A 17,101-nucleotide genomic window follows, 5' to 3' on the forward strand; every position below is an offset into this window, starting at 1 on the left:
ACGACCCTCACTGCCTTCGACATGTAAATCAGCCCTCCTAACTCTCGTTTGGCAATCTTGGTAGCATAGTACTAACAACAAAAGTGATCCTCATCTCACGGTAGACAATGTTCTGATTGACCTCTTCCGCGGAAGAGGAGAATTCAAAACGTCTGTATACAAAAGGGCAGCAGCCCAGATTCATTCCCTCTTCTGCAGGGAAGACCTTTTAAATTCTCTGACATGCCTCAGGAACTCTTATCCTTGTTTATGTCGGCACTAGTTACTTTCTTGCTTCTCACAGGGGTGTCCGCACTCGTCCAAGGGGCACACCCCATTATTGCTCCACATCCCATTTATGTTCACGCTCCCCAATGACGTTACTCTACCCTATTTTCCCCGCATTACAGTGACACGCAGTGTAACACCGGATCTCCTTATGGTACGCTATACCAATAGCCATACCTGGAACCTCCTAGTGCATAATATAGGAAGTGGTCATCTTTCTATAAGGATAAATATCTCTTCCAACTGCAACCTACGTAAAATTGGGGTGGCAATTTTAGCAGTCGTTAAGCTTTCTTCCCACATTTTCTGTTTTCACACAATATTGCCCTTATTGTCTAAAGTTCTCTCGACCCTCATTCACCCCACGCCAAGCACATTCCAGTTGTCAGCGTCCATTGAGACCACGCCTAGTTGACACGGTGGGGCTTTCTCAATGCGGTGCATCAAACTGTCACAAACTCCTCCCCCACGTAGTTGCGTCCGCTTGCAAATACCAAAGAAGAAGCGCGAGACAACAGTTATTTATATTTTAGCAGGGTGGCCGGCCCGTGAGTTTTCACGTGTGCCGAGATTGCTGGGGTGAATAAATTCACAACGCAGACGCTCGACAACTTTTGAACTATATAAGTTTACTGCACAAACAAAAAAAAAAAACGATTACAGGGCAACGTCCAGCACAAGAAAAAGAAACCTTCACACTGCCACCGGCCTTGTTCGCGCAGGCACTAATCGACCGTACGCTAAGGGCACGCGCGCGCTAACTCAGACAGCTGTACGCGACAAGCGAAACACTCTAGAGGTAAACACTTGTTACACCTCAGTAACGCAACTACACAAAAAAATACTAGCAACACGCGAACCAATCTATGGGACAAACATCGTTAACCCCGACAACAGCACTCACTATAAGAAACATCTAACAGTTCTGCAAGCTGTACCCGACCCGTGAAATGCCCTCAAACACCGTCACCCTTGATAACGACAATTACGACACCCAACACACAAAGAACCAACTCTCAGCTCGTTCGCTACGAGTGACGCTAGAAAACAAAAACCCGAAGGATGCGGATATCTTAATCCGAGGCAACAGACAAAATACGGCGGGAGGGGCGTTGTAAAAGAAAGTCTCTACGAGGCAAGGAGGACACACCGGTTCACCAACGGAAAGTCACGACGAGGTGGAACCGACCTCGCCGGGCAGCCGCTCACTTGTTTCGGGGCTCCGGGGTGCAGAAGCTGGTCAGCCATGGGACTCGCGGCGATGGGAAAACTCGAGCGCTGAGCCGAGGCGTGGACCGATCCGTCGCGAGCGAACCGATGAACTTCCGCTAAAGCGCGTCACCCCCGGAGTCTTCCCCGCGTAGCATGTTCACGAATCTCCAGCCGACTGCCACAAGCGACCGCGTGCGCTCCCTTAAAACACTTTCGCCGACCGCTGAAGTCCTGCTCTGACGTCTTCCCCTTCTTTCTCTTTTCCCCCTCCTGGGGCCCTCGCCCATTCGCCACGATCGCAAGCGCGCGTCCGAGCCAGCGATCGTGACGTCACCCCTCGCGCCTGCACGTCTGCTGGAATGTTGCAGCCCGCTTTTGTCCTTGTAGCAGGCAGGGCGAAACAAAGGAGGTGAGAGCACAAAGCCGAAGGGGGGACCCCAAATTCCTCAGCCAGGCGCAAAATGGTCGACTTCGTCCGGGAGGCCGTCATGTCGGCCGCCCGAATATAGATAATTGAGGGCCTGGCCTGCAGTTTGTGACACAAACACAGCGTTATCTTCAACAGTTGCTCAACGCAAATAACTCAAACGCCCATTCATTGCGTCAAACACGTCCACAGTCACAAATCGTGAACCTTCGGAGCAGTCAGTATTGCCCCCAAGGTCTTATAAAAAATTGGGTCCAATCTACGCTGTGAAGGTGGTTGGACTGCGAAGCTGTAAACGACACCCACAACGATTACCTATGTGGCGTCACTTGAATTCACACATGTGGCGTCCGCTCACTCCTACCGCTCGTCACGCTCTTCACTTCCCTGCCTCACTCCTCTCTTGGTGAATTTAACGGAGGTTTGTCCACTGAATACAAATTTCCCGCCCTCGCAGTGCTTGCACGCCCGCTGCCTGAACAGTGCGAACGGGGAGTTCTGTTCTTTTTTTGCTTCTTTTCATGTCTTCACGTGCCGGGACCTTACTACGCAGTTTGGAACGCAGCGTTTCTGGCGGCCACTTTTAGCATCCTTCGAGGGTTGCGGAGGAGGGAGACACCGCTTATTTGGCGTAATCTCCCTCACTGCTTCCGCCTCTCTCGTGTTTCATGCGTCGCCCTCCCCCTCTCCAGGCGTTGAATCCAAACAACCGTTGGTGTACTCCTTCTACATGTCTGGGCGTAGCTTAGTCGGCAAGACAAAACGCTCGCGCGACTCTTCTCTAGGCTGAGGTTCGATCCCTGGCGGTGCCAGCAGTTTATTTGTGTAGCCATGGTGTAGCCAGCAGGCAGTAGTAGCCTGGCAGCTTTTTGCTGACGCGAACATGAAAATTACTTTGGTTGGTTAGAGGTATACTGGTTCGCAGTTGCGGGAGTCTCGACTTGCACGCGAGCGCTTTCTGGCTAGCTTCCCATCGCGGCCGACGTTGCACAATGCGCCTCGCTCGCGCGACGAGAGCCATACGGGAGGGCGCCAGCAACCGGAGGGTTAGTTGCCGCCAGGGTGGAGGCGTTGAGCCTTTTCCCCGCTGCCTTACCCGAGAACCAGTTCTTCCTCCCTACTAGTGCCACCAAATGGCGAGGTCTGGTAAGTTGTCGCATGACGTGAGGACGGTCTCTTGTGTTGGGGATGCGCTAGCGCGCGGACGTTTCGGCGCGCTGGTCCGGACCCGGGGAACGCGCCCGGGCGAGCTGGGAGGCTGCACCCGCGCTCGCACGCGCGGCGCCCCAGTCCTCCGGTATGCCATCGGTGAGTCGAGCCATCTCGCTCTCTAGCGTTGTTTAATGCCTTGTATTCCAGTGTATGCAGTGTATGATTTGCAGTGTATGCAGTGTAGTATGCTGTGTATGATTTCCATATTGCAATAAATGCTGCCATTGGTGTTTTGCCTTGTCACCCCTGCATTTGTCTGTCTCCGCAAACAACAGACCCGTCCACTGCCGGCGCTCGCAAGGCATGTTTGCTGAGCGCGATGGTGCGGGGTGGGAAATAACCAGTGTGTGAAATGTAGAAGCCCACATCTGAACGCATTAGTTTTTCAAAACGCATTGCTTTAAAAATAGGCGTTTCCACTTAAGGTCGAGTCTTTACTCACAGGTAGCATCCATATTATACCTTAAGTAACCTCCCTTCGCCAGATGTTTTTGAGGTTGACGCTTCATAACGGATCTTTATCACGTACCCTTTTCAACTGCCGCTACAGACTACTGATTTAGCAGTGTTTTTTTTTGTTGCATAAAATCATATGACACGTGTTACTCTTTTTCTCTACCTTTCCTTCGTAGTAATTCCAGTAACCACGAGAGCACCCGTAGTCCAATGTGAGTATTTCGTCTTTTGTTTTCGTGTCCCACTAGTCTACCAAGCAGAAAAAACAAAATATAGCATAGCAAAGTGGCAAATTCAATACATTACGGCAAGTTAGCACTTCCTTCTTTGCTGCCATGTACACATATTCAAGCTGCATAAGTAAGCACGTAAAATTGTTCCAGAATATCACGCCATTTGGCAAACAGGGGTATACGCCTCGAGCTTTGCGATCGCTGCGCCGCCTGCCACCTCTTCTCCGCGGCGCATGCGGGATGACCGCTACGCAACTAATAGCGGCTCATGCAGTGTTTTGGTTCTCTTTCGCTTCTTTTTGTTTATCCGCGCCCTCAACAACTTGTTATGGTGACATCTGCAAGCAAAGTGGGTTTAGGGCACTTCGAAAAACAGCTGCGTCGTGATAGAGTGATCGAACCCCAACAAGAGCTATCTGGGGACGCGGAACTGTGCGCGTTTTCGCCACTATTACGGGCGTCGACGACGGCAGCAGCATATCACCACTGTCGCTTCCAAATACATCAGCCGCAAGCGCATTCTATTGTCGCCTTGTTTAGACCTAATACTGGTACAGTGAGGTGTTGGTTTCGTTTTGCAGCGCGGACAACGAATGCGGCTCTGTTTCGAATATATATACGTCGGAGAAAAATGTTTCGCTTAACCCATACCTCACAATAACTTGCGCCTTTTATGTGAGTACAAGCCACGCGAAAATGTTAAGTATATTGCAAGGCTCTGCGTCGGGAAATGTGTGCCACTCGTGCCTTAGGGAAGAACCTAGGAAAGTTAATGAAAAAACGGAAAAATAAATGGTCTGCTAGTCCGGAAGAAACAGAATAGCTCGTACGGGAATGAAAAAAAAAAAAAAACCAAGTGCAGCTTCGGAAATGCTAGAGATGTTCGTCTTAACTTATGCAGGTAGTACTCACTAGACCAACTAATGTGAAATGCACTGATATTTTCAAAGACAGGGGGGAAGCGGCGCTTCAGTATCGTTGTGTGCAAATTGGGAGCCAAATCAATTAATGACCGTTGTAGGAACCACGCGCACCAGCTGCGCGTTCACTTTTATTTTGTTTTTTGACTTTAACGAACAGCTGATCACTCGGCGGACACATTTTTTGAAGTATTCAGTAAATTAGTACACAAGCGATAACAGGTGTGGTTGGAAGAGTGTGGTACCTGATAAGGCGCTTTGATTTCCCTTATGTGTTAGATTGTGGGGACTCCCTCCGTCATATGACGATGTTTCGGGGAAGCTTTTAGTTGCGGGCGCGGATATAAGCAGGTGATATATGTAGCAGATGAATTTGCGAGGGCTCACCTCGCGACAAGACGACCCGTGGCTACACAAATAAACTGCTTTGCAGCAGTTTATTTGTGTAGCCACGGTATAGCCAGCAGCCAGTAGTAGCCTGGCAGCTTTTTGCGGACGCGAATATGAAAATTACTTTGGTTGGTTAGAGGTATACTGGTTCGCAGTTGTGGGAGTCTCGACTTGCACGCGAGCGCTTTCTGGCTAGCTTCCCACCGCGGCCGGCGTTGCACAATGCGCCTCGCTCGCGCGCCGAGAGCCATACGGGAGGGCGCCAGCAACCGGAAGGTTAGTTGCCACCAGGGTGGAGGCGTTGAGCCTTTTCCCCTCTGCCTTACCCGAGAACCAGTTCTTCCTCCCTACTAGCGCCACCAAATGGCGAGGTCTGGTAAGTTGTCGCATGACGAGAGGACGGTCTCTTGTGTTGGGGATGCGCTAGCGCGCGGACGTTTCGGCGCGCTGGTCCGGACCCGGGAAACGCGCCCGGGCGAGCTGGGAGGCTGCACCCGCGCTCGCACGCGCGGCGCCCCAGTCCTCCGGTATGCCATCGGTGAGTCGAGCCATCTCGCTCTCTAGCGCTGTTTAATGCCTTTTATGCAAGTGTATGCAGTGTATGATTTGCAGTGTATGCAGTGTACTATGCAGTGTATGATTTGCATATTGCAATAAATGCTGGTATTGGTGATTTGCCCTCGTCACCCTGCATTTGTCTGTCTCCGCAAACAACAGACCCGTCCGCCGCCGGCGCTCGCAAGGCATGTTTGCTGTGCGCGATGGTGCGGGGTGGGAAATAACCAGTGTGTGAAATGTAGAAGCCCACATCTGAACGCATTAGTTTTTCGAAAGGCATTGCTTTCAAAATAGGCGTTTCCCCTTAAGGTCGGGTCTTTACTCACAGGTAGCATCCATATAATAACTTAAGTAACCCTCCTCCGCCAGATGTTTTTGAAGTTGACGCTTCATAACGGATCTTTATCACGTGCACTTTTCAACTGCCGCTACAGACTACTGATTTCGCAGTGTTTTTTTTTTGCTTTTTTGCATAAAATTATATGACACGCGTTACTCTTTTTCTCTACCTTTCCTTCGTTGTATTTCCAGCAACCACGTCCGAATCCGCAGTCCAATGTGAGTATTTCGTCTTTTGTTTTCGTGTCCCACTATTCAGAAAAAACAAAATATAGCATAGCAAAGTTGCAAATTCAATACATTACGGCAAGTTAGCGCTTCTTCCTTTGCTGCCATGTACACATATTCAAGCTGCATATGTAAGCACGTAAAACTGTTCCAGAATATCACGCCATTTAGCAAACAGGGGTATACGCCTCGAGCTTTGCGATCGCTGCGCCGCCTGCTGCCGCTTCTCCGCGGCGCATGCGGGATGACCGCTACGCAACTGATAGCGGCTCATGCAGTGTTTTGGTTCTCTTTCGCTTCTTTTTGCTTTTCCGCGCCCTGAACGACTTGTTATGGTGACATCTGCAAGCAAAGTAGGTTTAGGGCACTTCGAAAAACAGCTGCGTCCGGATAGAGTGCTCGAACCCCAACAAGAGCTATCTGGGGACGCGGAACTGTGCGCGTTTTCCCTACTATTACGGGCGTCGACGAGGGCAGCAGCATATCACCACTGTCGCTTCCAAATAAATCAGCCGCAAGTACATTCGATTGTCGCCTTGTTTAGACCTAATACTGGTACCGTGAGGTGTTGGTTTCGTTTTGCAGCGCGGACAACGAATGCGGCTCTGTTTCGAATATATATACGTCGGAGAAAAATGTTTCGCTTCACCAATACCTCGCAATAACTTGCGCCTTTTATGTGAGCATAAGCCACACGAAAATGTTAAGTATATTGCAAGGCTCTGCGTCGGGAAATGTGTGCCACTCGTTCCTTAAGCAAGTACCTAGAAAAGTTAACGAAAAAACGGAAAAATGAATGGTCTTCAAGTCCGGAAGAAACAGAATAGCTCGTACGGGAATGAAAAAAAAAAAACCCAGTGCAGCTTCGGAAATGCTAGAGACGTTCGTGTTAACTTATGCAGGTAGTACTCACTAGACCAACTAATGTGAAATGCGCTGATATTTTCAAAGACAGGTGTGTGGGGATGGGGCGCTTAAGTATCGTTGTGTGAAAATTGGGAGGCAAATCAATTAATGACCGTTCTAGTAACCACGCGCACCAGCTGCGCGTTCACTTTTATTTTGTTTTTTGACTTTAACGAACAGCTGATCACTCGGCGGACACATTTTTTGAAGTATACAGTAAGTTAGTACACAAGCGATAAAAGTTGTTGTTGGAAGAGTGTGGTACCTGAGAAGGCGCTCTGATTTCCCTTATGTGTTAGATTCTGCGTACTCCCTCCGTCATATGACGATGTTTCGAGGAAGCGTTTAGTCGCGGGCGCGGATATAAGCAGGTGATATATGTAGCGGATGAATTTGCGAGGGCTCACCTCACGACAAGACGACCCAGCAGTAAATTCTTTGTCGTGGGCTGACTCCCGGAATATAATTTTGAATTATCCATCGTACTTATTGCGTAGAATCTCCGTGAAATATATTCCACATTGGCTTGTTCAGGGTAGTGATCTATAACTGAGATATGAAGCGTAACTGGCGTGCCGTCAGGTATATGAGTGCTCCGCTAGATTATGTAAGCACACGAAACCGATTTACATCGTAGTGTATAACCGTAGCATGAGCATCTGAACGAACGCTGCTAACGGAGGCACTGTTGGTAAATTTCAGGGCAGTGGAATTGCAATCAGCTCCACGCATATATGCCGGTTTCGCGACGTCGGGCTGTGAAACACACCTGGCGCTTATGCGGACGAATGTACCACACTACGATCGCTTCCGAAGAATTTACACTCTCGTAAATACACCACATTTTCGAACAGAGTGACTGCCTCACATAAATATGTATTACATATTTATACATATTTATATTTATACATACAAACGGAAAATATCAGTCGCGAACGTGCCGGAAAAGCAACGGCGAGAGGGGTGAGCGACCCGGAGACTCCCGCGACTGCTTTCAAAACGAGCCGCTAGGGGGATTTCAGTGGTACCCCTATAGGCCATGCTTGAGGCGTATAAGGTGTATTCACAGGGCCTTAGATCGCGAATACATATTTGAGGTGGAACTCAAATATGGAACCTTGGCCATATTTGAGGTGGAACTCCGCCGCGCGGGCAGCGCGTTTCCCGACGCGAAACGTTGTTTGCGGCGTGGTGCTGGCAAGAACGTTCGTGTGGACGGTGTTTTTCTCTGCGTGATTCATGTGTTTGAGAATGTCTGGTCGTAACGAGTAGCCAGCATTGTTTTCGCTGCGAAATTACGGATGCGCTGTTCACGTCTCCTACAACCACAGACCGGAAGCAGGCCGAATGACGAAAGCAAGCTCGCTGTTTTCTTTTTTTTTTTGTTGTTGTTGGTGTTGTTTCGAAGCGAAGGCCAGGGCAGTGCTTGGAGACGGCATGATTTCGCGCGACGAATGCAACTGTCCGATGGTTTGACAGGCGCGTCCAGCGGCGTGCATAACCCTGATCGTTTTGGTGATTTCACGCTCTATCGGTGTCATCCCCGTGCGCCGATTTCCTCATTTCATCCATTGCTTGAAGCGACCGTGGCGCGAGTTGAGAAAATTTCTTCACCCAAGGCTGCGAGAATATTTGATGTGGTGGTGGCGTGTGAGATGAGGAGCTCGTTTCACCGTGCCACCCAGGCATGTCGCGCGCTTCTTGAGGAGTATTAGAGACGGCGAGGTTCTCTGCCGACAGTATTCTGTGCGTTGAACGCACAAAGGTCGTCCATTTGAGCTCCTTATGAAGCGGAACAATTACGGACAGGGTCTGGGTGGAAACCATTGCGGGGCAAGTACGTGATAAAATTAGGTATGGTGGCGACGACAAAGATCCCACCGATGATTTTCAAGTTTTTTTTTTCGGTAAAGACGAAGCGGAAATTATAAGCAGAACAAGAATATGGAACACGCTTTGGCTACTTCGAAATCAGCGCAGAGACAAGTGATAAAGGCTGCTATAGTTTGTCCCTGCATACATTAACGTTCTAGTCTCTGCGATGTTTTTGAAGTAGTCAGACTGTACCCCGCGTCAAGCTTTAGTGCCTGATCACGTAACACGTTTGGTCATTAGAGAACAGTGAAGGTGACGAAGAAAAATTGGATCAATTTGGATGCCCGGAATTACCTGGGAAGCGATATTGCATGTGCGCGTGCGTTCACCTGAACACTCGAAGTAGCCCATGTTGAGGCTGGGAGCCCAGTATGGTTCGTCTCATCCATCATCCATAAAGTACGCCGGCTAACTTAATTTGTGAACATTTTAAGCATGGGAATGTTTCAAACATGTGACGAGGTGCGAGGTGAACGCTTCGACGCCCATCGTCCCGGGGCCCACCTGAATGAAACGGGCTCCAACAGATTCGGTACTGATTAGTCATATTGACCATCGTCCTGGGGCCCACCTGAATGAAACGGGCTCCAACAAATTCGGTACTGATTAGTCATATTGCCCATCGTCCTGGGGCCCACCTGAATGAAACGGGCTCCAACAGATTCGGTACTGATTAGTCATTTTGGCCATCGTCCTGGGGCCCACCTGAATGAAACGGGCTCCAACAAATTCGGTACTGATTAGCCATATTACCGATAACTTCTTCGGGAATTCGTCGAATGAAGACAGACAGCCTTCCAGCACTGCCCTAACCGTCGCTTCGAAGCAGGGAAAGGAAAAAAAAAATACACGGCGCGTTGATTTTGTCGTGTGGCCTGCTTCGGGTCTGCGGTTGTAGGAGACCAGAGCAGACCGGATTTTCGAAGCGAGAACAATGCTAGCTACTCGTTACGACGAGGCATTCGCAAACCTATGAATTCCGCTGAAAAAACACCGTCCACAAAACGTTAATCCCAGCAGCACGCTGCAAACCACGTTTGGCGTCGGGAACGCTGCCCGCGCGGCGGAGTGCAACCTCAAATATGGCGTCGTCGCCACCGCGCAGGTTGCGCTGCCGCGCGGCCCAAAGTCCTGTTAATACACCCTATAATCACATATGCCGTAAAGGATGCCCATTTTTAGGGTGGTAGTGCGTGAACGCAATAGGGTTAGTGCAGAGGAACATCGGCATCATCATCATCACCATCATCATTGCGTTATCATACAAGTTTATTTATTGCAGAAGAAATTTCCCACAGCCACTCCTGTCCGGCCGTTTGAACCTACTCTTTGCCTCCACATTCCCTTATCTGATCTCTCGACCGCGTCATCTGTCATACTCTGAATCTTATAGCGTGGGCCGGCCGCTACTGTTTTCTGATGGGACACCAACTTTGTATGTCAAACGCTGTTTATCTCCTAGGAGTATCTACGAAGTTTTGCAATTAGCTTGTTTCATGTCGTTGAGCATCTGTCCTAAAAATCTTTCCCTTGCTCCTTTGGCAGACGTAAGTTTTTTCTGACGGTGATTGAAGAGTCCGTGCGTTTTCGCCTCATAGGTCATATCCAGAATTTCTGATATGTTCCATATTTATCTCGTAGGTATCTCACTTGAATGGGCTTCCGGAACAAGCACTAGCCCGTATTGACCACACAAATTACTTCAGTCGCTTTTGGAACACCACGATCTACATTCTTGTAGCGCCCCGAGTGTTTAATTTCCAACCCTTTGGTGGTAGCTTCCTGTGTGTGTTCATAAATAATTTCGGATCCTTGTGGCCACCAGAGAGCTATCAAATGTGTCCCTGAGTCACTATCGGAGGGCCTTCTCGCCATTCACTGAACGGTTTTGTGGTTCACCACTATGCTGCTTGAAATTATGCCCTAATTATGCAAAGAAGCTAAGCGATTTTCCCAAAAAATTTTATTATTTGCTGTCAAGCAAGGAGATAATATCTGCTTCTTATCTCTGATTCAAACCATGAAATGAGCTCGAAATCAAAGCGTCGTTTTCAGGTCCATTTATGAACATTTAAACAAACCGCTGCCAAGATCTTTCTGGGGTTTTTTATGGTGTTAAGTTTCTATGACATGCACAGCGGGGTAGTTACTTTAACGAAGCAAAATATTACTAATTAAAGACATAGCACACAAGGCTGCTAGTGCACGGCGCGTACGTTTCTTATTTTGCATGAAACTACATCCTATCTTCTTGCGGGCACTACTTGCATGCTTCCTATTGTAACGGAAGCGTTACAGTACGCGGATCGTACTGAGTTAGCGAAAGAACTGGCGCTGTCCCGATGGTCAAGTGCTCTTCTCGTCTGCAATCTTTCTATTTTGTATTGGTAATCGCGTTATTAACGGGGTAGTTGTCGCATACAACTGAGCGTTATCCCTCTCACAAACACCCCTCTCTCGCCCTATTACCGCCAACCAACACTTTTAGTTAATGAGTGCATATTTTATTTATTAGGTTATGCATTATTGCTTAAGGTGCAGCAGCCACTGATGACGTAGGCACCCGAGCTCGCACGTCGGAAGTGAGCGACTGTTTCAAAATACACGCGCGTTATGTTAGCTCTATTGATTGCAGTGGCTGAATCTTAAGCAGAACTTTTTCTAAAATATATTTGCATCCATCCAGCAGCCGGTAGAGGCAAACATATATTTGACAGGACGCAGTTTTAATGTTGTCATAGCCATCGTTAACTCGTTAGAATTGATAAGAATTCTGAAAAATGAGAGTTAAATTTGCCGCCTGGCAATAAACAGATGTCACGAGCCAGTGCAAAAGAGCACCTTCACCGGCTTTATGCCTAGCGTTATGTGGTTGATAGGTATGTGGAAAACCAAAAAAAAATTTTATCGCAGACGGCTAGGTAAAATCGCACCGAAATAAATATTAAGGCGGAAACGAAAAAGTAACAATACAAAAGGCTTCCCGGGCTCTTTAAGCCAGCGACTGTGTCTAGCGTGGTTGAATCGTGTTTTGTGATAACCAACAGAAACTCAAGAATACTTCCTGAGCTTTATAGAGGTTCTCGTATACAAGAAACCAATCTCTTACTTGAAGTAGAAGGTCCAAACAGAATTCGCACAAGAATTTCTACTGGCCACGGTGCCGTAAGCCAATTTGTGCAAGGATGCCACACACTGAGACCGAAATGCATTTTTCCTTACAGTTTGCTATATATTCAGCAAATAAAACTGTGGGGTTTTAAAGACTCTCGCAAACAACTAGGCAGAAAGTGGCAAGTCATTATCCCCCGTTTCCCCCTGCGCAAGTCTTGATTGGTCAACTTCAGGGCGCCTAACAGAACAGGGGTGCATCAGCTGGCTGTGGCCTATGCTGCATTTTCACAAGTCAGGTCTTTTGATGTTTCATGTCTCCCTACAGTTCTTGCGGATGATCGAAAGCTTGTCGGCTGCATTTCGTAATTACATGACCCATGGTTACCTCATGAATACACCTTTCCTTCCAGGATGTTTGTTCTGTGAACTAACGCCTAATGGGAGACTGCTTCTTGGTGTGGTACCGATTGCCCTTTTTTTCGTGCGTGCGTGCGTGCGTGTGTGTGTATGTATTTGTTTCGGCCCGGATATCCCCGCTCGCGCTTGTGAGCGGGCCTTGTTGCTTGCGAGTATTTGGGCATCTTTCGTGTCAGAAATTAATTGCATATTGCTAGTGTTAAGAGCGCGCAGGTAGAAACCGCAACATTTCACAAGGTTGGTCTTGTACGGCAGCTCGATAGCGAGTATACAAAATTTCAATGCGGGTGCACTGCCTCCGAGAATACTAAACGAAATACGCTTGAAATGTTAAAGTCCATAAGTAGGATCAGGAGGAGTAACTTTTATTTTGATCAAGTAATATTCAGACCAATGGGTGATAGAAAATCTCGTTTGAGAGGTCCCAGGGTGGTCGCCTCCTTTTTGACCAGTCGAAGCTGATCACCGGGATCCGGAACGTTTAGCATGTCTTGGGGCAGGAAATGAGGGAAGGGAAAGGAGTAGGAAAGCACTCATTGTATATGGAAAACGGTTGAAAACAGGGCTCAGAAATGGAAGGTTGCAGAGCAGAAGGCACTGTGGATGGCGCCGTATGGGTGCGTGTTCGTTTTAAAGCGGGGATATAGCGCTGATAGCGAGAAAACACATTAAGGCCTCGCCCTAATTTCTCCCGTACCCTGAAAAAATTGCGAAAGTGAGCACGTTATGAACAAAAAGCGGCAACTTCCTTAATTGCGCAACTGGTGGTGGAATAAACTCTCCCTGCCTATTCTCATTCGAGGGACTACCACACGAATCTGTTCCCCGAGAAATTTTGTCATATTTGAGCTGCATGGAAACAAAATGATGCCTAAGGAACCTCAAATTAAAGCGAACTCGTATTGCTTCGCGTGGTTGTAGAAAGATACCGCTATCTTCTAATAGCAGTACGTTCTTGCACTCGTGTGGCCCCCCGCATATTTCAACCAAACTATGCCAGTTCGATCTAGTATTTCCTCCTCTGGACGAGACGTCACTTGTTATCTTCTCTCGTAGTTGCTATTATTTTGCTTATACTATTATCATAATATTGTTACAATCATTAGCATGTGAGAACAACCCCGACAGCAGTTATAAGCAACTGCCCCGAAATCCGGCCAAAGACCTTCCACTATCGTCCATCATCACCGCCCCCATGCTCCCCACCACAGGTCGTCCCCGTATGGCATGGCCTATTTCTATACTATTTCGTGGAAATAGTATGGAAATAGCCGTGTATGTTTCCCTCACAACGTGAGGAGGGTACACAGTAAAACAGAGCAATTTTCGTAGGGTGTTTGTTCTATAGACACGCCACAAGGGCGCTGGTCCTGGGGCTGACACTGTCAAATACGTGTGGTCACACGCCATCAACCACAATGGTGAAAAGATACGGAAATTCAGTTTGGGGGTATGTCATGGCAGTGTGCAGACAATCACTCTCGCATTTTCATCTTAATTAAAATAGCGCCTAAAACAAGTGTTTGCACCATTTCACATCCTGAAGCTTAGTTTGGATGGAGTAATAGCCTAGAACAACAAGTTAAAATTCAGATGATAGAGACTGAAGGTGGGCCTTACATGGAGCAGTGAAAATTACTTTGTCCTGGGACAAACCCGTCGGCTTTGTATTTATTGCTTGAAATGGGAAATGCAGATAAAATATTGCTTTAGTTCGTTGCAGACAAGGCTTCATCCTGATAACAGTCGGTACAGTTTTATCGCACACTTCTAACATAGGAAAGCAGCGCCTACTCCAAAAGCATTTCCCAGTGGTAGTCTATGAAGTAGCAGGAACCTGCTTGTGTTATTTGCGGCCGCCAACCCCCACCAATGGACAGAAAGTTGATTGGCCAGTCGTCGTGCGGCCTCAAGTTTTACTGGATTGTATCAGCTGGACGCTAACATGGAGCGACTCTCCGGTAACTACGGTTTCTCGGCCTTTCGAAATGTTCTGTACCAAGGTAGGTCCCAGTGGGCCCAGAGAGGTCACTCTTGACTCCCCGTTTTTATGGCAGACAAAGAACTCGTGTGCACTGTGGGAGCCGATGCTGCGGTGAAGAAAATGTACCCGGACGATGGCGTCTGCAACTACCTGTACTTCACTCCGATCATCGTGGAGGGCAATCTGAGGCCGCAATTCCAGAAGAATGGATGGTTGATGTTCCAGCAACAAATGAAGCCGCTGAAAAAAACTGGTGGCGGAATAGGCTTTGACGTTCAGTAAGCAAACACCTTTACTGTCAGTACGTGCGGGTGGGGTATTCTGAAAACATTCTTATTTTCAGCAAACCCTGAAGCCCACTGTAGGGAACCTGCTCTTATTCGCTGCTGAAGAACGTTGGTGTATATTATAACGCACCTAGTTTAATTAATTGCGGGTGGCACTGCGGTGCAAAAGGTAAACCCTTATTGAAAGAACCACTCACACAGCACTGTTTCCCACCTCTACCCCACTTCGTACTTGAACACTACAGCTCAGCGAAAATCGGCGAGAATGACGGCCCACAGGACAAAGAGCGTTCGTCCTGTGTTTCTACCCTTTCGCCACTGCTTTTTCTTTTCTTACCTGCAGATTTGAAATGGATCACCAGCTCGACCAATCATTTATTCTGCCCGATTTGAAATTCATCTACGTTTTTTTAATGTTAAAAATGTGGCATGACAGTGTGCAACTAGCTGCTCTTTGCAGACAATATACAGTAATACCTCGTTAAGTCGAACTCGGATATCTCGAAAAATCGGCTAAGTCTAAATTTTCCGTGGCACCGAACTATTTCCTATACGTCCTATGTACTTGGTGCCCTTTATTTCGAAGTATTTTTGGGTCAAACTGCGGATATCTCGAAATCTTGACAGAGGGGAACGAAAATTTCGCCGCCGCGTACCGTTTCACAAGATTCGCACGATGCTGCCGCGCATAAGCCCCTCGATTTCTTTCTCGTTTAGCCACGACTATCACAAAGCCGATGTTTTCCTTAAACGTGAAGTCTGAGCCTAGAGGCATATCGACTTCGTGGCGCGTCATGTGACGGTAGAGACATGCGCAGAGGTACAGCAGGATGTGCGCGTGACAGGAGAACTTCGGACGCCGAAATCGTTAAAATAGCCACAAAAGGACGGCGAAGACGTGGGCGATGATGACGAACCTCCTTGAGAGGTGCCGACATATGTCGAAACGGGGAATTTGCTGGGCTTGCTGCGAAATAAGGTTGAGTGCAGCGGTGGGGAAGATCGGCTAATGCAATGCGTCAACTCCGTCAAGCAGCTAGAGGATTTCTTACTATAGGCCCGAGTGCGGCCGCAAAGCAGACCAGCTTTACGCAGTTCTTTTCTGCTAAGTAAAATTGCAGTGCTACAAAACCCAGCCCGTGAACGTCTCCTGTATGTTGTTTTTCTCTTTAAAACCTTTATGAAAAGCAAGATTGAAAGCTGGTGTTTAAGAGCTGCTAAGTAGTAGCGCCTTTTGTGCAAAGAACTCGATATTTCATGGCAATTCACGCAACTTTGCTTATCTCGAACATCCGCTTATCTCGAAATATTTCCCGGTTTTTACTACTTCGAGTTAACGAGGTATTACTGTATACGCGCCCAAAAAAATCAACAGTTGAAACAAAAATGCGGAAATGTTTTCAGTAAGGTTAACAGGAGTGTAGTGCTCGTGCACAGGCTGCGCCGCTCGGGTAATGATCGAATGCATAAATGGCTAATCGAGAAAATGGTTGGCTAAGTTGAAACACCCCCTCCTTCCCCCCCCCCCCCCCCCCCCCCGCAAATGCGCGAGGTAAAGTTCGATTGGCTGTGAAACATCATGAGTTTTTATAAAGCAGGCTCCAAAAATGGTGTAGTACGCACGTCGTGGCAGCGAAGGTGTCCTTAAACTCTCACCTCTCTCTCACATGGTGGCAGCGAAGGGTGGAATAAGACGGGGCCGTCTCCTCGCCTGCGGCGCTGCAGTCAAATCTATTTTTCTCGGCATGAACAAGCAGACGAAATAAATTGCCAATAAATACTTTCACATTAACTACACTGATAATAGGAATGCTCGAGGTCTCCTTTTTTTAGATATCTTTCTCTCAATATTTTTGTTTTTTACTAGTTTAATTTCACTTCAGCGTGAACACATCCAAGTTCAGCTTGGTATAATTGTCTTTGTTATTCGCGCCCAGGAACGTGGCGTTGAGCAGTGACATGGCTCAAACTACTTAGCCCATCTATTATGCCAAACTACTGCGATGTGATAAGGCGATAGACGCGGTGAACTAAACAAACTAGGAGATCACGCCATGTGAGCTGCAACCAAGCTGTGCATTTGTACTTGTAGAGTTTAACGCACTAAAGCTACTTCTGAGCTATGAGCACACCATAGTGGTTGACACCGGATTAATATTAACCTCAAGGGCATCTTTAACGTGTGCAGAAATCTCGACACACCGGCGCTTCCGCAATCCCCCCTTCATCAGAAAGCCAGACACCACGATGGGGACTCAAACACGTTTCCTTGTTCT

At 47.9% G+C, this 17,101-nt stretch overlaps 1 protein-coding gene across 2 annotated transcripts in view; it reads left to right on the top strand.

The window, feature by feature from the left end:
• The first annotated feature begins 13,812 nt into the window (after window positions 1-13,812).
• LOC144149454 (uncharacterized) overlaps window positions 13,813-17,101 on the top strand; it is a 46,348-nt gene continuing 43,059 nt past the window's right edge. For both annotated transcript variants that reach the window (XM_077681025.1, XM_077681027.1), the window contains exon 1: window positions 13,813-14,816. In XM_077681025.1, coding sequence (XP_077537151.1) covers window positions 14,605-14,816 — 212 coding nt within the window. In that variant the 5' untranslated portion in view covers window positions 13,813-14,604. The remainder of the gene's footprint in view (window positions 14,817-17,101) is intronic.

Source organism: Haemaphysalis longicornis, unplaced genomic scaffold (assembly GCF_048455015.1).
Source record: "Haemaphysalis longicornis isolate Haplotype H1 unplaced genomic scaffold, Haemaphysalis longicornis Haplotype H1 scaffold_8, whole genome shotgun sequence".
In the NCBI taxonomy this organism is placed as follows: Eukaryota; Metazoa; Arthropoda; class Arachnida; order Ixodida; family Ixodidae; genus Haemaphysalis; species Haemaphysalis longicornis.